The 23217-nt window shown below is 39.7% G+C and overlaps 1 protein-coding gene across 7 annotated transcripts in view; it reads left to right on the top strand.

Annotated features, from left to right (window-relative positions):
* TGDS (TDP-glucose 4,6-dehydratase) overlaps positions 1–22457 on the top strand; it is a 22900-nt gene extending 443 nt beyond the window's left edge. The window contains exons 2-13 of one of the 7 annotated variants that reach the window (XR_014143853.1): positions 1900–1966; positions 2976–3044; positions 4428–4518; positions 6653–6795; positions 7268–7366; positions 8211–8270; positions 9475–9518; positions 10133–10298; positions 11889–11947; positions 12582–12679; positions 19505–20476; positions 21512–21672. Coding sequence is in view for 3 of the 7 variants with exons in the window: in XM_081815100.1 (XP_081671226.1) it covers positions 1900–1966; positions 2976–3044; positions 4428–4518; positions 6653–6795; positions 7268–7366; positions 8211–8270; positions 9475–9518; positions 10133–10298; positions 11889–11947; positions 12582–12679; positions 21512–21678 (1063 nt within the window). In the remaining 4 variants the exon portion in view is untranslated. The other 6 variants (XR_014143852.1, XR_014143854.1, XR_004078895.2 and 3 more) reach the window with 6 other exon arrangements.
* The last annotated feature ends 760 nt before the right edge of the window (positions 22458–23217 follow it).

The following is a 23217-nucleotide window of genomic DNA, read 5'->3' as shown; positions in this document are numbered from 1 at the left end:
GTGCCCCGACATTGCAGTAAGCTTCTCACCAACTGCCCCAGCCTCCATCCCGCCCCCTCCGTACACAGGCAGGCCTTGTACGTATAAGCGCCAAGAAACGAGTTTTGAATTATAGTAGGACATTCATTTATTCAGAGGGCTTAAAAACAACAACAACAACAATAACAACAAAAAACTCTCTTTTGGTGCTTTGACCTGGATGAGATATGTGATGCCTCTTTCTCTCTCACACCCACATGCAATCAGTGAGCCCTCTTTCACTGCTTCCGAAGCGAACACTTCTCTCCCCTCCCCCTCCTCTTCTAGTCCTCATTACTGTCTTCTGTCTAGATTACTACTGTAGCTTCCTGATTGGTCATACAGCTTCCCCTCTTGTTCCCTTAAAGTCTGTTCTGCACAAAGAAGTCAGTGTTTGTTAAGTAAGTGCATAAGAGTCTTACCCCAGTGGTTCCTGTCAAACTTAGAAGACAATCCAAACTCTTTAGCATATCTAGAAGACTCAAGTGTCCGGGCCCTACTTTTCCAACCTGATCTGCCATTCTGCCTCTTTGCTTTTCTGTACCTGCCACACTTAACCTTTTTGGAGTTCCTGGAACACATGAGGCCCATTCCTCCTGTCTTGAGGCCTTTGCACTTGCTTCCCCTTTGGTTAGAGTGCTTGCATCTCTCAGTTCGGATGGTTACTTAGATATCACGTCCTGGGACAGGCATTACCTGGCCATCCCATCTAAAATAGCCCCTTTCCCAACTAACACACTAATCACTACCTGAAGTTTGAAGTTATTTTGTGTATTAGTGTTTACTTGCTTATTGTCTGCATCCCCGCTGTAGAATGTCAACTGGATGAGGGCAGAGACTACTGTTCACTCAGCATCTATAAAAATGCCTGGCTTATTTTACAAAGGTCTTCAGTAGTTATTGAATGGACAAATGCACAGGTACCAACAGGAAACTCCCAATGTCTAGTGGAAGAGGAGCATGGGAATCACCTCCCCCATTAGCACCTTAAATCACCTCTTCAAATCTGACAATAACTTGGAGGAGGGTATCAGACAGGCAGGGTTTATCTAATGAGAAGAGGGGCATGGGCATAAAAGGGTGGTCCTTGTGTGAGAATGCTGGTCCCGGAAGGGCAAGTTCTAGAAAATGATGTGAAAGGGCCGTCAAATACAAACTCTGAGTTCATAATTTGGTCAAGGGCTGTCCTTGTTCCTGGGAGCCCAATGTTTTTGTGTCTATGAGAAAATCTGGTGGATCATCTCACTGACAGATGGTTCCACTTCAGGTCCTCGGAAACCCAGGAGCCACTATGGCTTTCTAACTCAGGATGGCCTCAGCCATTATTAGCCTTGTAAACCTAGGTTTAATCTAGAACCTCCCAGAGGATTCTAGTTTACACGACCAAATTCTTGTACCAAGAGATAGCAAGGGTTACTGTGAACATAGACAACTCCTATGCTCATACTAACTTAAGTTTTGCATAGTTATACCTACAGTGTCTTAAAAGGTATGTTACAGTTTAAGTCTATCTGTACTGACCACCTCCCATTGTATTTATCCTGCTTTGCTCCCACACTCAAAGCACATGGACAAAATCATTTGGTTAAACTATTTTTTTTTCCTTATACCTAGGACCAGTAAATTCTCTTTTCTACACAGTGCAAAGGGATATCGATATATCAGTACCGATTATTGATACTGTGAGAAAGTTAGTGAAAAGTGGGGGTGGGGAAGGAGTGTATTCAGTGTAGTTATGTTATTTCTGTTATTTTGCAGAAACTTAAAGGTATCTTTGAATGTTTCCTAATACTCAACAGGTTAAGGTAACATTTAAGAAATGTGAAGAATTTAGGGAAAAGGTTAAGTTTTCTACTAACACAATATACTTTTTTCTTAAAGCGCATCACATGTGATTGTCTCTTTAGTAGAAGATTATCCAAACTATATGATCATAAATCTAGACAAGGTGAGTTTTATAAAAATGAGCTTCATGCACTGACATTTATGTACATTTTTTTTAAGTATTAGAATCTTATCACGCTGATATTTTAATTTTTTAGTCATTTTAACAACTTAGAGGCCTACATAGTCATGTGATCATGCTGTATTTAATCTTAGTCTTTTAAAAGTTTTTCATTATGATAGCCCATAAAGTAAAGGTTGTAAGTGCAGTATTTTTACCAAAAGAAAATCTTCAACCTAAATATTTAGTGTAATCTTGTGATTATTAACCTTTTTCCAGAGTTGGGATACTCTCATTATTTGATTTTATTATTTTATTATAACTTATAATTTATTATTTTATTAGAACTGCCACCTCTGGAAAATTACACATTTACTTCTTAAATTAAAACTAATTTAGCTTTGAGGATTTTTCTGTAATAATTGAAGTCTCCCTGGAGAGTCTGAAAGCCATGATTGGTAATCACTGGATTTTTTACTTTAAACACAGATGCGATTAGTTACCTTAGTTTCATAAAATGTAATAGTAAAAATCTATAGACAGAATAATCTGTAGGTCTTATCAATTTTTGCCTGCCTTACTATCAGGGGCAGTAATTTTTTTCCCCCTTTGTATGGGGATTTACCAGCAATTAACTCAGGAAACAGTGTAATGAGTTATAATATGTATAACACAGGTGTAATTGTTTTCAAGTACTAATTCCTTTGCAGTAAGAAATGGTAAGCTTTTCTGGTGGCTGGGGGCAAATCTGGGCAGAAAAATTTTTTAAAGGAGGGGTTTCTAAAAAGTAATTTTTTTTGTATTTTGAAAAGGTAACAAAATTGCATGGTTTTTGTTTTTTACTTTTTAAGATATCAGAGACTTCTTCTAAAAACACAAAGAACAAACACTTTAAAAAGACATGTTTTTATATTATGATCAGAACATCTACAGTCTTTAAAATATTTTATAGGAAAAACTATTATCACTTTTTGTGTTGTTTTCTCCCCCTCCCTCACTTAATTGTTTTAAGCTGGATTACTGTGCAAGCTTGAAGAATCTTGAAACCATTTCTAATAAACAAAACTACAAATTTATACAGGTATGAAACTTTTCTTATAATTATGTAATTATTATGGTGTGTCTCTAGCCATTCAGACATTTTATCTTTCTACTTCGCAAGCTTGTGTAATGTGGGCTTGGAAAGCATGCTTATTAAAGACCTTTTAATTTCCAGAAGTACCACGTGCTATAGAGAATACTGATTTTATTTATTTTTTATTTTTTTTTAAAGATTTTATTTATTTATTTGAGAGAGAGAGAATGAGAGAGAGAGCACATGAGAGGGGGGAGGGTCAGAGGGAGGAGCAGACTCCCTGCAGAGCAGGGAGCCCGATGCGGGACTCGATCCTGGGACTCCAGGATCATGACCTGAGCCGAAGGCAGTCGCTTAACCAACTGAGCCACCCAGGCACCCAAGAATACTGATTTTAGATTAATACCACTATAAAGCTGCATGTGATTTTTGGTGCCTTGGCAGATCTATGGGGAGGTGATTGAACTTACGTGGTTTATGATTTTTAGGTCCTCACTAGCCTTAATGAGGCCTTGCTGGGATTTAAAGAGATTGGTATAAAGGGGACTGTTAATCAGGCCAGGCAACAGCCAAAAAGCCCAACATACAGCCCATGGGATGATCTTCTTCTATGAGGGTGGATTGATTGGCTCTGGAAGGCTGAGTCTTACTAGGCACTCTTAGAAGAGTCCAAAGTATAAACCAGAGAGCCAGGTCATTAAGTTGCAAAGGGAAATTTTAATGTCAGATGAAACTATTTAACTCATGATTTATGTTTTTCTTTAAAAAAGATAATCTATAAACTCTCTTTTTCACCACAAATTATAAAGAATATACTGAGCAAACATTTTATAATTCTACTCTTCTATATGAAAGTGTTTCTTTCAGTCACCAAAGAATTGTTGAGAATACATATTTTTAGAAGAATTAAATGTACATATAAAATCAAAAGTACTCATAAGTTCACTTAGTTGTGGTGAAACACATTTTTTAAAATGTCATTGTAATTGTTACACTTACTTTAAATATATTGCAATAATGGTTACCTCAAACTTTAAAAATATGTTTTAAAGGTTTCCTGTTAACATGAGCTTGGCAAGAATGTTATGGGAAAAAGCTAGCATGGTTCTTAGTCGTAGTTGGTGTTTGATAAAATACTGTTTTAGACACATTTGCAAAAAAGTATCTTGAATTGAATATCTTATATCCTAGGATGCTGGAGAAATACATCATTACTATACTTACTTGACCCTTTGGTTGGATTTTCAAGATATTCTCTATTAAAGCAGGGTGGTGGTGGTGGGGGATTAATTTTTTTCTTATCAATGTTTGGGTTCATGTAGTAAAATAGTTACTACCAATGGGAGTGCTGAATGAAATTTTGCTTTTTCCTGTTTGCTTTTCGTATAGGGTGACATATGTAATTCTCACTTCGTGAAACTGCTTTTTGAAACAGAAAAAATAGATATAGTACTACATTTTGCTGCACAAACACATGTAGGTAAGCATTGTTTTATGTTACAGTTACGAAGGGCATTTTTTTTCCCCAGTGACTAATTAGCCTAAATCAAAGTCCAGTATTGAAGTCAAACAAGTAGGGGCTTAATATGTCTTTGAAAGAGCACATGCCATGCCCTACCAGGAAAACTGGGTGCTTTTCCAGGCACTTTTATTCATGTAGGTTGAAATATAACCTTGAATGCTATCTTAAAACTTTGAGTTTAACTAAATTCAATATAGTGATTACTTCTGGGGAGATGGGCCTTCAACTGTGTTTTTAATTTTTTTTTTTTTTTAAAGCTGGGTCTTGTGTATACACAGTTGAACATTATATTATTATCCATACTGTTTTGTGCATCTGAGATATCTTCTAATTGTCTATCATTTTATATTGTGCAATATACCATACTTTCAGAAGAATTTAGAAGTAAAGCTAAATGAGTAATGATGATATGAATACCCATATAGCCATCACCTAAACAAAAGATAGAATGTTGCTGAATCCTCATTGGTAGTTAGCATATTATTGCCTTATTACCTGATTTTAAAATTATAATTTCCCTTGGTCTTCTCCACAGTATATTTAGGAGAGTATAACAGAATATTGAGATATTCCTCATTCCTTTTTATTTTCATATACTCCATTGCGTAGATGTACCACATTTGTGTTTGTTTCCTACATTTTGCTATTTAAATAGTAAGTACTGCAGTGGATGGCTTCGTGCCTGTGTCCTTTGTATATTTGTCAATTGATGTTGGGTAGGGGTTCCCAAAAGGAGGAATTCAGGGTAGATTAGTTTGCTAGGGCCGCCATAACAAAATACCACAGATTGAGGGCTTAAACAACAGAAATTTAGTTCTTACCTTTCTGGAGGCTGGAAGTCCAAGCGCTGGCAGGGCCGGCTTCTCCTCAATCTTCTCTCCTTGGCTTGCAGATGGCCACTTTCTCACTGTGTCCTCACATAGTTTCCCCCTGCGCATCCCTAGTGTTTCTTTTTGTGTCAAAATTTCTTCTTTGAAGCATACCAGTCATGTTGGACTAGGGACCCGAATGACCTTATTTTTATTCAGTCACCTCTTTAAAGGCCCTATCTCCAAATATAGGCACATCCTGAGGTACTTGGGGTTAGGGCTCTATCATGAATTTGGGAACACAGTTCAGCCCGATAACCAGGCTTAAGGGATAAAAGCATATGTAATTTACCTAGATATTGAGAAATTTCCTTCCCTAGGGGTTGAAACACATTGTATTCTTACTCCTAATGTATAAAGTATCTGCCCCCATAGCCTCACCAACAGAAGGTATTGTCAAATTTTAAAATTTTTTGCCAGTCTGATAGGTAAGGAGTGGTATGTATGAGTTTTCATTTTGGATTTTCCTTATTGTAATTGAGGCTGAGCATCTTAAGCTTAAGGACCTTTGTATTTCTTGTCTAAACTAGTTGTTTATGTCTCCTATCCAAAAGGGTTGTTCCTTTTTATTTTTTATAATTTCTTTATAGATTGAATATATTAGCCCTTTGTTTCTGATAAGTTCAAATATTTGTCCCAGTTTGTCATTTGTCTTTTTACTTTGTTTATAGATTTTCTGGTTGTTTGTTTTTTCTATGCAAGAGCTTTTACATAGTCAAACTGATCAGTTTTTTTTTTTTCCTTTTGTTTCTGGATTGTGAGCCATTTTTAGTAAAGTTCCCCTCATTCCCAGATTATAGAGAACCTATTCTTCAAAGTAAATTTATTTTAAAAATAATTTATCCAGCATTTATTGTGTTTTCAGCAATAACAGATTGATCTGAAAAGCCTTGCCGTCTATTAGGAGAAACTAGAAGTTTCAAGTTTTAAATTTAAGAATGTTTTAAATTTAGATGTATCATTTTTTTCTTTTTAGAATAAGAAAAAAGTGTTTCCTGCAAATTTAGCACTGATAGTTTTCTAGGTTGTAAGAATTTTCATGTACTTCATAATTTAGGCTTAAAGCAATCATAAGTAGCAATGTATTTTTGTTATTTTTTTAAACTATTGCAGTTGTGGTGAATGAAGAGAAGTGAATAAAGCTTTCCTTAAACCCAAGTCTACTGTTGGGTATTTGTTTTTTCCTTTGGATGGAATTGTTCTAGCTTTTTCTCTTTTTTTAGATCTTTCATTTGTACGCACCTTTGAGTTTACGTATGTTAATGTCTATGGCACTCATGTTTTGGTAAGTGCTGCTCATGAAGCCAGAGTGGAGAAGTTTATTTACGTGAGCACAGATGAAGTATACGGAGGCAGTCTTGATAAGGTAAGCTCAGAAATGGTATGTTTCACCTACTTACCATGGACCACAATGCAAATCTGTCTTACTAAAACCTTTTGTGGGCTTTTTTCATCCCCTCATTATACACACTGAGGGACTCCAAAATGTTCATATTGTGACACAGGCCTTCAGGGTTCTGCATGTTCTGGCCTCCCTCTAGCTTTCCAGCTTCATCTCCTGTTTCTCTTCTCTAACATCAACCTCCTTGCAGTTCCTTTGGACACAGTTCTGTCCCAGGACCTTTGCACTTGCTGTTCTCTCTGCCTGCCTTATAGAGTTGTTGTGAATGCTGCTCTATAAAAAATGCTTAGAAAAATGCCAGGGACATAGTTGGGGTTCAGTAAATGTCTTCTAATGTGCAGTAATTAACATTTCAGGTTTATAATATGTTTCTGATTTTTCTGCTTAGAAACTGTGCATAATAGGTGTATTTTTTAATGCATCTTTTTAAAATTAGGAATTTGATGAATCTTCACCCAAACAACCTACAAATCCTTATGCATCATCTAAAGCAGCTGCTGAGTGTTTTGTACAGTCATACTGGGAACGATATAAAGTAAGAACTGATTTCAGAACTCCTTTTGAATCATTTTTCTTTTGACTTAGGTGATACAACTCCAAGTTAGCATTAGCCACATTCCATTTTTAGAGTTGAAGACATAGATTGAGGAGTTTATATATTAAGGAGTTTAAAATACTTATTTCCTATATTGTGTGGACAAAGTAGGACCTACTTCTTGTTCAGTTCACCACTTAAAGGAATAATTTATGTATATGTTTTCTACTTCAGTGGTACGTAGAGTATTACAGGTGTAGGGAAAAGCCCTCTTGGAATATCCTGATTCCCAGAATCCTGTGGAAGACAGTGGGGGCCAGATTCTGTGACCTGCCACATGCTCGTCTCTGCATGGTTCACCTCTCTTGGCTCCTCGTGAATGGGAGTTGACATTTTCTTGCCTTTTGTTTTCCATAGCACTGGCCCTTTTCCCTTTTGTAGTAGCTCTTTTTATTTGTAAGTGTTGGTGCATCAGGGAAAGACAACGTGAAGTTTCACATCTAACCAAACCTAAGGTCCAAGACGCAGTCTCTGAAATCATCGGGTAGACATTCCCTTAATTTCCTGCTATCAAACCTAACTAACCTGCCCCCATCTATATTCATCCTGCTCTTGTCCCAGGAAAGAAAATATTCCTTTTCCTTTTACGAGCCTCTGCCTTTCTCTGAATCCTATCTTCTCCCATATTTTCAGGAACCTTACATCAGAAAAAAATCCCTTCGCTTCTGTCCTTAAGGTGTGTGGAGTTACTTAGCTGCAGGTGTCCATCTTTTAGGACTGCCTATCTTCAGAAAATCATTACAATTGGACCTCTTATTGCATTAACATTGACTACTTTTTTAAGTTTCCAGCCGTCATCACGCGAAGCAGTAATGTTTACGGACCACATCAGTATCCAGAAAAGGTACATTTTGTGAATCCGTGGTGTGTTTTTAGTGATTATAGCTTCTCATTATTTAAGATAATCTCTCTTCAGTTATTTGTCTGGAATAATTTCTGCTGTAATTGTACATAATTATAAGCACTGTATAGGCCACACATGCAAATCTCATCAGGTTTAGAGTCTGAAGACCTGAGTTCAAGTCTCAACCTGACACCAGATGGCGTGACCTTAGGCCCTTGGAGCATCATCTTTGAATTGGGGGATAATGAAAATACTCAGAAGGGATTTTTGAAGGATCCAGTGAGATGATAATGTGGAAATGCCTGGTGCTCTTCACGATTCTGAAGCACTATAGAGCATTCTGTCATGTTGCTGAAGACTCCTTCCTGGTTTGCAATCTAGAAATTTGAGAGCTAGTTAGAGAGTCCGGCGGGAAGCTTGTACAGAAATTTGTCTTCCCGTCTGCTGACTCACTGTTCCCCAGCTCCTCTTTACTGTTGCTGGCCTGAATGTCTTCCAGAAAGTAGTACAAGTAGTGAATAAAGAAATGTAGTTAAAAGGCTGAACCAACTGTGCAGTTGGTTCTGTTATCATTAAGCCTAATTGAAGTAACCATTACCTTCTGTGCCTAAAAATTTGGAGATAGGGTTTTTCACTTTCCAGCTCATTGCATTTATCTATTCGGCCAAAGAAAGGGGCCATGTCATGATCTCTTGGTCTTAATATCTACTTTGCTTAATTTGGGAAGTATCTTTCAGAGGTGCGTTGTAAGTTTAATAATATATCTCACCCTGTTTAACATGACTTTTCTTTGAGGTCAATGGCACTGGAATTTACTTCTTATTAATTTCACAAGCACTGATTGAATAGGTGCTGTATGCAAAGCAATAAATAAGATATGATTCCTGCCCTTATGAAATCAAAGGTGAGCTTTTGTGATGAGACCAAACTGTTCATGAAGACTTTTTCTGAATTTTTACACTATTTGTATCATTTTGTCTTTATGTTTGTCCAGCAGATATCTTGTTTTTGTGAAATAGGAAGCTATTTTAGAGTTCTCTCACTTATCAAAATTACAATAGCTTTTTTCTTGAACTGATAAGAATTAGAATTTACCTCTATGTATATTTCTTAATAATCATAATCTATTAATCTTAAGATGAGTTAGATTCATATTAATGAGTGAATTTCCAATGTCTGAAATGATATTTAAATATTCTTTTAGGTTATTCCAAAATTTATATCTTTACTACAACACAACAGGAAATGGTATGTTATTATTTACCTTTGTACCCATATGTTTTTCTGGTATGTGGATAGTATTCAGTGACAGCCTTTCTTGAAAATCATAGTCTTAAGAGTTGAAGGCCATAGAATGGAATGTTTCAACAAATTTATGAATTCCTTCTACAATCAATGTGATGGTTCTTTAAATAATTACAGTCTGTTACTCATCTTTATAATTTACTTAGATAATTTGAATTTTTTTTATAATTTCAATTCTTAAATAATGTATCCTAGAACTTTGAATTATCGCATTAAGATCTGACATCAGTCTTTATATAATTTTACTTTTCCAGAGGATTTATCTAATTCACAGAGCTATACATATTTCTTCAAGATGAATTTAAGGTAGAAAATTGATGAATAACTTATTTCTCAGGGGTCATTTATATGTTTGCAACTTACCCCCTGAGTGCTGTAGGAGGTTCGGTGGTCATTTAAAAATTACGGATAAAATTTAGAAAAGTCATGAGAATTTGTGTTTTCAGTAAGAGATTTCTAGGCTCCCCATGGGAATTGGCTTCTCTGGAGTTGTGTTACCCTGTTTGGGGAGAGCTTACTTTTTATACTTTATGATCCCTTTCATTTAATCTTTTTAGCTGCATTCATGGATCAGGGCTTCAAACAAGAAATTTCCTTTATGCGACTGATGTAGTAGAAGCATTTCTCACTGTCCTCAAGAAGGGGAAGCCAGGTGAAATTTACAACATCGGAACCAATTTTGAAATGTCAGTTCTCCAGCTTGCCAAAGAACTAATACAACTGGTATGTATATATTGCAAAAGGGTAGTGTTTTCAGAATTGTCATTAAATTAGTGGCACTAATCATTTAGTCAAAATCAGCAATTTACAATTTACTCAGTTGGAAAGTGAATGAGTAAAAAAATGAAAAGTACATGGAGATATGTCATTACTGGACGTTCTATCACTCATTTATAACAGCTTTTCAGGAAAATAACAATCCTAACACATTCAGTGTAGATATTCATTATAACAAATACCTCAATGTCAGAATACAAAACTGTGTGTGCTAATCTTAAGGATCGATGACCTGTAAGTAATTATAGTTGGGAGTGTATGTATGTATGAGGGAACATCAATTCTCAGTCTCAGGATTCAGTAGAAAGGGAGACTTGGTGTACTGAAATACTCTTCCTTTACACTGCTCTCAGAATACTTTGTACTCCAAACATGTGGGTTTTCCATACCAAGAAATTCTCAGAGACAAGCTGGGTGACCTCTTATTTAACTCAATTCTGACATTATCTGCCTGGAGACGGCTTCAGATCCCATAGGCTAAGGGCTTAGTCCTCCCAAGGACGATCCCCTGCTTCATGCGCCAACCACAAAACCTGGTTGTCCCCTGTGCTTCTGACCACTGGCGATAGGGCAGAGGTGTTTAGCCAGAGTGACTCACAGAAGTCACACACACAGCGACTCACTGGCTCATTGCAAAGGATAGAAGTCAGGAACAGCCAGAGGGAGGAGATGCCTGGGGCGAGGTATGAGAGAGGAGCGTGGATTGATCATGCATTCTCTGGGCTTGCCACCTTCCCAGTACCTGCATGTTTTCAGCAGCTCAGATGTTCTCCAAACCCCCTTGTTTTGTTTTTTTATGGAGACTTCATTAAGTAGTCATGATTGGTTAAATCATTGACCACTGGCTATGAATTCAACCTCCAGCCCTCAGAGCACAGGGTTGGTTCCCTTGGCAACCAGCCCCCATCCTTAGGGGCTTTCCAAAATTCACTCATTAACATAAACTCTGGTGTGCTTAAAAGGGGCTTGTTATGAATAGCAAAAGACACTCTTATCTCTCATCACTTAGGAAATTCCAAGGGTTTAGGAACTTGGATAAAGACCAAATATATCCTTCATATCATAAATTACAGTATCATACTGAATAATAACCAAGAGTCAAAAAATTAATTTTCTCCCCTAGTTTATGCAACGTGTATTCTGTGTGAGCTTCAGATGGAATGTGGGTTATAAAGCATGGAAAGTGTTACTAAAATGCTCTTCATTTTAGCTGTCTCCTCCACTTTGAAGGGGTTATTTTTCTTTTGTAAAGATTTATTTATTTATTTGAGAGAGAGAGAGATAGAGTGTGCGCATGGGCAGGGGAGGGGAGAGGAGAGGGAGAGAGAATCTTCAAGCTGACTCCGTGGGGCTCGATCTCACGACCCTGAGATCATGACTTGAGCCAAAATCAAGAGTTAGGTGCTTAACAGAGGGCATCACTGAGGCACCCCAAGGGGTTGTTTTTCTTGTCTTTTTAATCAGCTATTGAATACCTTTGTTATTCTCTGGTCTTGTTTTGTAATTTTGACTCAAAAGCCTTCTCCATTTTGACAGATCAAAGAGACCAGTTCAGAGTCCGAAATGGAAAACTGGGTGGATTATGTTAATGATAGGTGAGTTACAAGTTAAAACATTGGGGAAAGGTTGTGAAATCTTAGATACTTACACAATTCTAAAATATATGGACTTAACCAGAAACTACTATTATTGCTCTTGAATTTTCAGCTAAAATACTTTTTCCTAATTATGTGTCAAAGAATAAAGTGTAACATTATTGCCTACTAGCTGTGTGACTAAAGAAAGTTACTGACCTTTTCCAAGTCTGACGTCTCCTCGAATGTGAAATAGGGATAATAATGTCTTGTTAACAGAAGTATTTTAAGGTCTTATTTATAATGTATATAAAGTACCCAGGGTGTAGAACATAAGAGCCCTAATACATTTATGTGGATTTATTTATTCATTCATCAAACATTTAGGTATGAGGCACTGCATTCATACCCAGATCATGGCTGAAAGCAGAAAAGGGTGAGCCACGGAGAGGGTTAGGCCTCTGGGATTACAGATGCTTTTTTTTTTAATATGTACTTTATTTTACAAATTTTCTATAAGTGTGTCATCAGGGAGAATTTTTTAAGAAAAAATTTGAATTATGGTAAAGATTCATGGGCACACATTAGTTCTCTTAGTATTAAATTTGTAAATATATATCCACAATGTCATTTTAAATCTGTTTTGTTTTCCGAGACCTACCAATGACATGAGATATCCAATGAAGTCAGAAAAAATACATGGCTTAGGATGGAGACCCAAAGTGCCTTGGAAAGAAGGAATAAAGAAAACAAGTATGTTATGCATTGATCCTTTTGGTGCGGGGGGAGAGGAGATTCAGAAAAATTTAAAGGGAACATAATTTACTTTTAGAACACTATAAATTCAGTAGAATGTCGTGATGCATCATTTTCACTTTTCAAGTTATTACATCTCATATATTTCCAGCAACAGTAACATATCTCCTAAGCATCTTGAATTTCACACCCAGACTTCTGCTTAGGCTTCCTGTGTCTTATCAGCATTTGTCAGAAACCTAGTTCATTGATACTTAGGTGCAAATTTTTCACTTTTTTCACATCCTTTAAAGGTGTGAGTTTTAATGTCACAAGTGTCTTATTATTATTCCATCTTCCTTTCTTTCTTGGTAATATGTAAAATAACGGTCCATTTTGAGGTCAGTGGCATCTTAGATTTGATGAGATATCGACAGTTGCAATCTTTGAGTGTCTTAAGTCTTTTTATATTGAAACAAACAAAATTTAGTATGTGCAGAAATAGCCATTAAAATGAGCATATATAAAATCTGTATATATGTTAAAGTTTAAAAATGTATTTATGAGAAAAGATAAACTCACATGTAGAAAAGAAGTGTTCATTTAGAGCTTGACACAGAGTAGATGTGTTGAATTTTTAAAAGCCAATTCAAAGATAATTTATCATTTTTTAACTAAAAAAACACTTTACTGGTAGTATAGCCACATAAACTAATTTTACATATTACCAGAAGGAAGATCACACCATCTCATTATGCCTGTAATGTAATATTGCTGCATTTACATGAGCAAAACATTGCATTTTTTTCTGTAACTTTAAAACCAGTGCAAATGACTTATCTCTGTCCCTGAATTTCTTAGAATGTCTTAAACACTTACACCAGCAAATTCAGCACTGAAGGACTTTTGAAGTTAAAAAGAAAACAATAATTGATTTTTAAATCTAAGTTTTCGGGTATTAAAACATCTTGTGATCAATGACATTGGTTAGTTCAGAATCAAATTGTTTTCTTCATGAGGCATCCCTTTGGCAAGACTGATTCTTACTTAAATTAAGAATCTAAGTAAAATTAGGTGAGTAGCTGATGGGCAGGATTTTTCTTACTTAGCAAGAACCCAGTAAATATTGGTTAACTGGTGTTTAGTGTTTTATTTTTTATTTTCGTCTTTTGTTTTTTTCCTACCAGTTGACTGGTACAGAGAGAATTTTCACAATTGGAAGAATGCAGAAAAAGCATTAGAACCCTTTCCAGTACAACCACCGTTTGTATAGAAAGGACAGTTTTCAGAGAAATTATCCTACCTCAACAAGCAATATGAAATCAAGTGACCAGATGAAGTGTCCTCTTCAGATGGAATTAGATTTGTGACTTTTGCATAAAATTCAAATGCAAAAATGCCTCAATATTTAGAATTGTTTTAGTATTGCCATATGAGTTAAATATCAAGATTCTTTCAGAAACCTTCTCTCCTGAAAGTCTGGAACCAGTAGGCCTAGAAAGACCTGTCTGTAGAAGGGGGGCCAGGAAGGAGGAATCTCGTGGTTCTGAGAACCAGGATGGGAAACAGCTCTGCATGGATGACAGCCTTGGCTGGCACTGAACTCAGCTTCCCAGCCTCTCCCACTGCCCAGAAAGTCTCAAGTTTTCATTTTTAGGCAATATAGGATGAGCCATATGCCCACATTCATCTTTTTTTAAAGATCTGATGTGCTATAATTGTTTTAAAATGGGAACAATGGACGAGAATTTAGCACTTTTTAACTTTTGATAATTTTGTAATATTAAGTTAAATGTTTTTTAAAAGAAGGATGTAGTTTTTATATTTTCGAAATCAGTTGTTGAACTATATATAAGTAACAGCATATGAGAGAAATTTTATCATGTATTTACCATTTAAAATGATTTTATTTATAAAAGTATCAATATTTTAATGTATTTAATGTAGAATGTGGCTTTATTTTTAGTAAGGTATGTTTTTATTTTGCTGTAGAAAAAATTTTATATTACTTGATTAAATATTTTTAATTCCTCTGTCTCCTAACAACTTTAAGATGACTTGAAAAAGCAACTGACTGGATATTGCATTGAGAAAGGGAAAGGAGTCCAAGGCTGCCCAGCTTTCTGGCTTCAGGGCATGAATGATGGCTTGTTTCCTCTGTGGAGTGGGTAGCAAGGTCATTAAGTCGGAAGTGGTTAAAGGAGGGGGATAAGAGTGGAGTAAGGGCCTTGAGGAGGTGGAGATCAAGAAAAGAATAAGCAGATCCAAAGTTAATAAGAGGATTTGCCAAACAGGAGTGAAACACAAACTGAAGTTGAACATTGTAGTTCCAGAATTCTGACATGTGTAAAAGTAGATTGATCCAGAGGTGGGCATAGTCGGAGTCAGGAGGGACGGAGGGAGCAGAGGGCTGAGAGTGAGAATGACTGAAGTGATGCCCACTGGTCCTAGTTGTGTAGGAAAGAAAGCGCTTCTTGGGGGTGGCTGGTAGCTAGAAGAAATGGAGCGGGGAATGGGCACCAGGGCGTGGAGGTGAGAGCTTGGAGAGGCAAGGAAGTTATAGGTAGAAAATGGGACCAACTGAAAGCAAATGGTCTTTGGTGAACTTCGGTCATTGAGGGTAGATGACAAAATAAAAACACTTTCTCTGTGTCATTTTTTTTTGCACATATTTTTGTGTACACTTTTATTTCAGACTTCAATATACTCAATATAGCTTAACCTTTATCATTTATCTAGTCTCAGGAGATGACCTTGGCAAGCATTAGGAACACAATGATAAACCAGTTAAAAAAAACCTTTATGCAAAAAGTGTAAAAAAAATGAATGTTCTACATCATATGTCATCAGAGAAGTACAGATTAAAACAAAAATTAGATACCTATTAGAATGGCCGAAATCTGGAACACTGACAACACCAAATGCTGATAAGGATGTGGAGCAACAGGAACTCTCGTACATTGCTGGTGGGAATGCAAAATGGTACAACCACTTTGGAAGACAGTTTGGCAGTTTTCTTACAAAACTAAATGTACCCTTACCATGTGATCCAGCAATCGCACCCCTTGGCATTTACCCAAAGGAGTTGAAACTTACGTCCACACAAAAACCTGCAGATGTTTACATTAACTTTATTTGTCGTTGTCCAAACTTGGGAGCAACCCAGATGTCCTTCAGTAGGTAAATGGATAAATAAACTGGTGCATCCAAATTATATGAACTGTCAAGCCATGAAAGGACCCAGAGGAAGCTTACCTGCCTATTATTAAGTGAAAGAAGCCAATCTGAAGGGAATGTGCAGAAACATGCTCAAATTTAACACCTGTAATGATAAAAGAAGCAGCAAGATTGGGCAGGATGATGGTGCTGCCTAAGGCTTTGCAGGCAGGAAGGGCAAATCCATACAGAAAAAGTATCGTGAGAATAGACCACGGGCCCTTTCGGGCTGGAAAGTGCTTGATGGAGTTAACTTACCACCGAGTAACTGGTTGGTTTCTTCAAGGAGTAGTGTCCTATTGGGAGCTCAGCCTTTGTTGCCAGCAGGTTGGGGGTGTGGCAGTGGCAGCAGCTAGACTGGCCTTGGTAAGTGAGAGTACGTGCTGGGGGCCCGAGAGTAGGTTGCATGTCTGCATCTATGGTGAGTCCATTCCTATGCCCACTGTGGCAGTTCTGCGGTAGTTGATGGTGAAGGCTAGCCAAAGTCAATTAACCTGCTCATTTGGTCTACCTGATGGTTAAGTGCCTCTTGCACGGTGGTTGCTTTCTAGTGGGCATCAACGTGTGACACCTGGATCTTCACACTCCCCAGCCAACCCCATGTGGCCATTCACACACCTCCAAGCCTGCCTTCTTATCTCCGCATCTCTAGTCTTTTTCCTTCCAAGTTTCCGAAGTGGCTAACCAGGCCATTCACTGCTGCCTATGCATTCATACATTTCTCACCTCAGGTCACTTCTATACAAAGTGCAGGAGCAAGTACACTGCTCAAAGCTCTGCTGTTTGACAGATTTCTCCTTTGCACATTCTTTTAATGTCACCCCTGTGTGGTTTTTTGTTTTTTGTTTTTTTAAAGATTTTATTTATTTATTTGAGAGAGAGAATGAGATAGAGCATGAGAGGGGGGAGGGTCAGAGGGAGAAGCAGACTCCCTGCCGAGCAGGGAGCCCGATGCGGGACTCGATCCCGGGACTCCAGGATCATGACCTGAGCCGAAGGCAGTCACTTAACCGACTGAGCCACCCAGGCGCCCCACCCCTGTGTGGTTTTAATGCAGCCCCCATCTATTTGTGGCTTGTACATTACAAGCCAACTGGTCTAGAACGTTGGGTTTTTTCCTCCCCTTTCAGTGGGTTGTCCGGGCCCTTTCACGTGGCCCCACAGACCGGGTGGCTTAAACAACAAATTTATTTTCTCGTACTTCTGGAGGCTGGATGTCTGAGATCAAGTTGTTGGCAGGGATGGTTTCTTCTGGAGCCTCTCTGCTTGGCTTGTGGATAGCCACCTTCACCCTGTCTTCATGTGGTCATCTCTCTGTGCATGCTCATGTCTGTGTCTAAATTCACTCTTCTTATAAGAACAGTGCTCGCCCCAGTGTGATCAGGATTGGATTGGATTGGATTAGCCCCACCCCCAGACCTCATTTTAATTTAAGTTTCTCTTTAACAACGTTATTTCCAAATACATTCTGAGGTATTAGAAGTTAGGACTCCAACATATGAATTGGGGAGGAGGGAGAACTCAATTCAGTCCATAACAGTGAGTCCAAAAGAACCCAGCATGTAATGGACAGTTCTGGAAACATGGTCACTTGATGTCAAGCATTCTGTCCAGTAACCTGCCAGGAGCTGTTTTCTAAAATCATAAAATTCTCCACCGTTCCCCCCAGAACCCTAGGTACTTGCACTGTGATTCTCCCACTGGGGCTCCCCATAAAATGTATGCTGCATCTCTGTCTATGACTGACACCTCCACTACCACAGGGCCTGCCAGAGCAGATGGCCCAAGTGGCGGGGGTACTTGCCCCCCAGCTTGGTCCTGCTGCAGGGCCCTCTCCCTGCCCCAGACAGCCTCTGTGTCACTCAGTTTATGGGCTGGAGCATTATCCCTATGTGTGGAATGTGTTGCCTCCGGAATCCATAGAGGCCTCCCAGCCACTGCGCTTCCTTCTCTGCGGAAAAGCAATTTGATTTTCATCACTGGACTCCTAAGAATTTACTGAAATGGCAAGTCCTGAATATTCATGGAGTTTATCTTCCACCTTCTAGGCTGCATGTGCATTACCAAAGCCAGCTGTGTGCTAACCCCTCCTGCTAATTCTGCCTGATCAGTATGATGCCATCAGTTTAATAGATCAATGTGACATTCTTTTTTTTTTTTTTTAAGATTTTATTTATTTGTTTGACAGAGAGCGACACAGCGAGAGAGGGGACACAAGCAGGGGGAGTGGGAAAAGGAGAAGCAGGCTTTCCTTGGAGCAGGGAGCCCGATGCGGGGCTCGATCCCAGGACCCCGGGATCATGACCTGAGCCGAAGGCAGATGCCTAATGACTGAGCCCCCCAGGCGCCCCTCAGTGTGACATTCTGCATGATGGTCAGAAGACCCAAGTCTCTTCAGAGAGCAGAACCAGTAACATAGCCCTGGGGCAAAACCGTGAATGCACCTGGTTTCTGATGTTCTTTTTTGATTGAGATAGAAAAGAACACATTCACCAGATCCATGGCTGGATACTATGTTCCAGGGAACTTGTAATCTGCTCTAGCAAAAGAGATGCCGCAGGGCACGGCTGCTGCCGTGGGTGCCACTACTTGAAGGAGGCGGCAACTGCCTGTGGCCATTCTCCAGCATCCAGCCAGATTGGTGAATTAAATGGTGACTTGATGGGGACCCGGCCCTGCGTCCTTGCGACCCTTTAGGGTGGTGCTCATCTTCATGGGCTCCTCCAAGTTGTGATTTTTTTTTTTAAAGATTTTATTTATTTGAGAGAGAGAGAGAGAGAGAGTGCAAGCGGGAGGAGGGAGAGGGACAAGCAGATTGCGAGCTGAGCGCAGAGCCTGATGTGGGGCTCCATCCCATGACCCGCAATCAAGAGTTGGAAGCTCAACCGACTGAGCCACCCACGTGCCCCGCGATTTTGTTTTTGATTTACTATCTCCCCTAAAGGAGGAGTTCAGGCTGTTTGGAAAACCCTGGGCCCCTGGCACTCGGGATAGGAATATCTGGGTGGATACCCATAAAGATTTTGACTCTTCGAAGTTTTTTAACTGTAAAGTTCTGAGTTTGGTCTTAGGTTTTTTTCTTTTCTCCTATTTTAAGAAATAGGGCCCCCACACTTAACTGCCACTTGTTTGTCAACTGCCCTCAGCTTTTCTTCACCCGCTGTGGGGCATCCATGTGACTCAGGAACAACCAGCAAATTCCATGGTCCTCACATGACTTGCTCCCTGAACTTTTCAAATGCCTGAATTTTTGCAAGTTTTGGCGTTGGGGTTGCCACCTTGCTCGTGTGCCCCACGCCCCACTAGGATGGCATTCTCGTGACCAGCCAGGCCGACAAACCTAACTTACCACCTGCTTTGTTGCACTAACTCTTGGGACCATCTGTGTCAGTTGGATCCTCTGGGGAGTGGTGACTGAGACAGAGGTAGGGGTGCAAGCAGTTGATTGTAGGAGGGGGAATGCTTGTGAAAGATGTGCAAGGGAGGATGCTTATCTGGGCAGGAGGGATCCCCAGGCTGCAGTGCAGGTCAGACAGCTGCAGAAAGGAAGGGGAGGGGAAGTGTGGGCCGGGAGAGCCTAAGCCCGCGATGTAGATCTGCCCAAACAAACCCCAGCCAACTCCACAGGGAGCCCCAGAGCAAAGACGGCTTGGCAGAGAAGTCTCAAACTGGGCAGAAATGCCGGATGCCCCGTTGTGCTCAGTCATGGGCTGGCGGCTGCGCTGAAAGAACTGAGGTGCATCCTGACGACTCTGCAGACAGAGGCTGTCCGCTAACTGTGCTCGCCGCAGCTGGATGACAAGCTCCATCTTGAAGGGAAATGCAAGTGGTGAGACCTCCATAGCCCCTGCTGGGCTGTCTGCCATGGGGAAGGGGTCTTGGGGCTTATCAGCTCCCTGCACAGACTTCCAACCAAACCACTTGCTTTTCGGCCAGTGCCTTGCCCTCTCCCCCCCCTTCCCCCCCGCTACCATGCCCACCTTCCATGGCTCCTGGTACTCTGGGGACCTTTAGTGAGGTCCGCCAGCCCAACCTAGAGGTTCTGAGAAAACTTTCTGCAGATGACATTTGCGTTGTGCTGTGTTTTTTAAAGGATGAACCACAGTCAGTAGAGGAAACTGAGGAGGATCCCAGGCAGAAGGGCCAGCCCTGTGGAAACACCAAGCCGTGAACGATATTGTGTGTTCCCGGAACAGAGGTCCTCAGCAGTGCTCTCGCACAGATGTTCTCACAATGTGTCTCTAGTCCATGAGCGACATCAAAAACTGTAATGCGATACCACTTAGTACCTTTTAGGATGGCTATTATTTGAAAAAGCAGAAAATAATAAATAAATAATAAACATTATAAATAAATAAAATAATAAATAAAATAAATAATAAACGTTATAAATAAATAAAATAAATAAATAAATAAAACATTATAAATAAATAAAATAAAAATAAATAAAAAAACATTGGTAAGGATGCGGAGAAACTGGAACCCTGGTGCGTTGCTGGTGGGAATGTAAAATGGTGCAGCGACTGTGGAAGACAGGATGGCAAGTCCTCAAAAAGTTAGACATCGAATTACCAGATGACCCAGCAGTTCCCCTTCTAGGTATGTGCCTGAAAGAGTGGAAAGCAGGGGCTCAAACAGATTCTTGCACACCAACACTCATAGCATTATTCACAGTAGTCAGAAGTGGAAACAACCCAAATGTACATCTTTAGATGAGTGGACAAGTAAGGTGTGGTATACACAAATGATGGAATGGTAGAATTCCACTTATACGAGGTACCTACAAATAGACAAATTCATAGACACAGAAAGTAAAATAGAGGTTTACAAGGAGCGAGGGGAAGGGGAGAGGGGGGTGAAATCATTTAATGCCTCAAAGTTTCTGTTTGGAGGGTGAAAAAGTTCTGAAAGTGCATAATAGTCATGGCTACCCAACATTGAATGCACTTCATGTCGTTGAATTGTATGCTTAAAAGTAGTTAATGATGGTAAATTGTATGTTGTGTATATTTTGCCATAATAATAATTATTTAAAAATGTGTCCCCCAGACCAACAGCATCTCTAGCACTTATTACAAATGCCAGTTCCTGGACCCCACCCCAGACTTACAGAATCTGAAACTCTGGCTGGGGCACCCCCATGTTTGAGCCCCACTGCTCTCCAACGTGAGAGGGGAAGTGAAGCTAGAGGGGAAAATAGGGGCCAGGGCCAGGTCCTCGAAGGCCTTGTGTACCCCAAAAAAGTGCTTGGACCTCTTCCTGCCGACAGAGAGCTCACTTGAGATTTTAAGGAAGAAATTGACATTGTTAGATTTGTGGGACTAAGCTTTTTCCCGATTTCAAAAGTAATGTGTACTCATTGCAGAAAGCTTGGAAAGCTAAATCAATAAAAAAAGAAAATCACACTTGATCTACCATTGGGAGATAACCCCTGTTAATATTTAGATGTATATTCTTCGTTTCTTGGAGCATATATACACATTAAAACAACAACAACAACAATATGGGATCATAATGGGGACATACTGTTTTGGAGTCTGCTTTTTTTTACACTAAGCAATGTATCATGAATGTTTTTACATGTTATGAGATCTTTTGCCATTTTTATTGACTGCAGAATTATGTTTTTGATAGCTTATTCTGGCAACAGTATGGAAGATGAATTTGAGATTCTGGCAAGATTGAGCTCCTGCAGGGATCCGAGTTATGAAGTTGTTGCAATAAATCAGGCTGGTGATGATAAGGCCGAAAGCACCGCGCTGCGAACAGGTGGTGTCGAGACAGACGGCAGAACTCTTTAGATCAAAAAAAAAAAAAAAAAAGTGATTGATTATGCAGGGGGGTGCACTTTCTTGGGTGATATTTTAAGGTTTTGGATGTTGAATTGTTAAGAGAATGGTAAATTACATTTGGGGGAGATGTTAAGATGTAGAGATCCGTGGGACGCCCGAGCAGAGATACCTAACTAACTGGCCAACATGCAGATCTAGAGCTCAAATTGCTGGGCAAGGTTCAAGATCTACAGATACATATTTAGGAGTTAAATGGCTATTAAAGCCCTGAGAGTGGATTAAATCTTCCCAAGGAGGGCACACAGAATGGCCAGGTGGGCAACACTGATTCACAGACAAGCCATGAGAAACACCAAGGTCTAAGTCGTAGGTAGAGGAGCCAAGGAGAACATTTAGAAGGGATTATTTAAAAGAAAAGAAAAGAAAAAAGTCAGAGGAGGGGAAGAGAACAGGGGAAGTAATACCACAGAAAGCAAAGGGTTCAACATTCAATGATAAGCAGCGGTCCGGCTGGAGTTCAGCAAGGCAAAGACTTTTAACAGTGTCTGTTTTGGCAATGTGTCGGCAAATTTTCTAGTCATTTTAGTGTAGTGCTGTGGGGAAGGAGAGCCTCTGGATAATAAAAGTTGAGTAGTGATTAGGGATCAAAGATAGGACACATGAAATTTAGACCAGTTTTTCAAAGAGCTGAGAAAAGTCAAGAAATGGCCAGGCCTATGGAGGATGCAGGGTCATGGAAGGTGCGCTTTAAAAATATATTTGTTCTAGAGGGGAGGGGGTGGGGGGATGGGTTAGCCTGGTGATGGGTATTAAAGGGAGCACGTATTGAATGGAGCACTGGGTGTTATACGCAAACAGTGAATCATGGAACACTACATCAAAAACTAGTGATGTAATGTATGGTGATTAACATAATATAATAAAATAAAATTAAAAAAAATATATATATATATTTGGTCTTTGTCCCAGGCTCTTGGCACAGCTCCTAAAACCTTAGGAATTTCCTGAGTGATAGGAGTGTCTTTGTTATTCATAATGAGCAGCTTCAGATCACAAGGGAGTTCATACTAATGAGGTGACTTGGGGTTGGGGCCCCAAGATAGCCTCAGGACAGGGCTGGTCACCAGAAAGATCAAGTAATTAGGGAATGGGATCTTTCAGCCCCACCCGCCAACCTGGGCAAGGGGCCAAAGGCCTGGAGATCAAGCTCTATAAAAAACTCTTGAACCAGGAGATTTGCTGAGCTTCCAGGTTAACGAGCTCTCGGAGTTGCTGGGAGGGTGCACCCGGGGAGGGTGTGGGGAGCTCTGCACTCCTTATCCCACATCTTGCCCTGACCATCTCTTCCATCTGGCTGTTCCTGGGTTGTATGCTTTATGATAAACTGGTTAATTGTCAGTCAAGTGTTGCCCTGAGTTCTGTGAGCTATGCTAACAAATTATGAGGCCCCACAAAGGTATCATGGGAACCTGCAATTTAGAGCCAACTGGTCAGAAGCAGAGGGAACATACTGGACTTGCCAGGGGTGTCTGAAGTCGGGCAGTCTGG

The sequence above is a fragment of the Leptonychotes weddellii genome, chromosome 3, assembly GCF_054177405.1.
Source record: "Leptonychotes weddellii isolate Sample4059 chromosome 3, ASM5417740v2, whole genome shotgun sequence".
Classification (NCBI taxonomy): domain Eukaryota; kingdom Metazoa; phylum Chordata; class Mammalia; order Carnivora; family Phocidae; genus Leptonychotes; species Leptonychotes weddellii.
The sequence above is the reverse complement of the archived record's forward strand: the minus strand, read 5'-3'. Positions and strand labels throughout refer to the sequence as shown.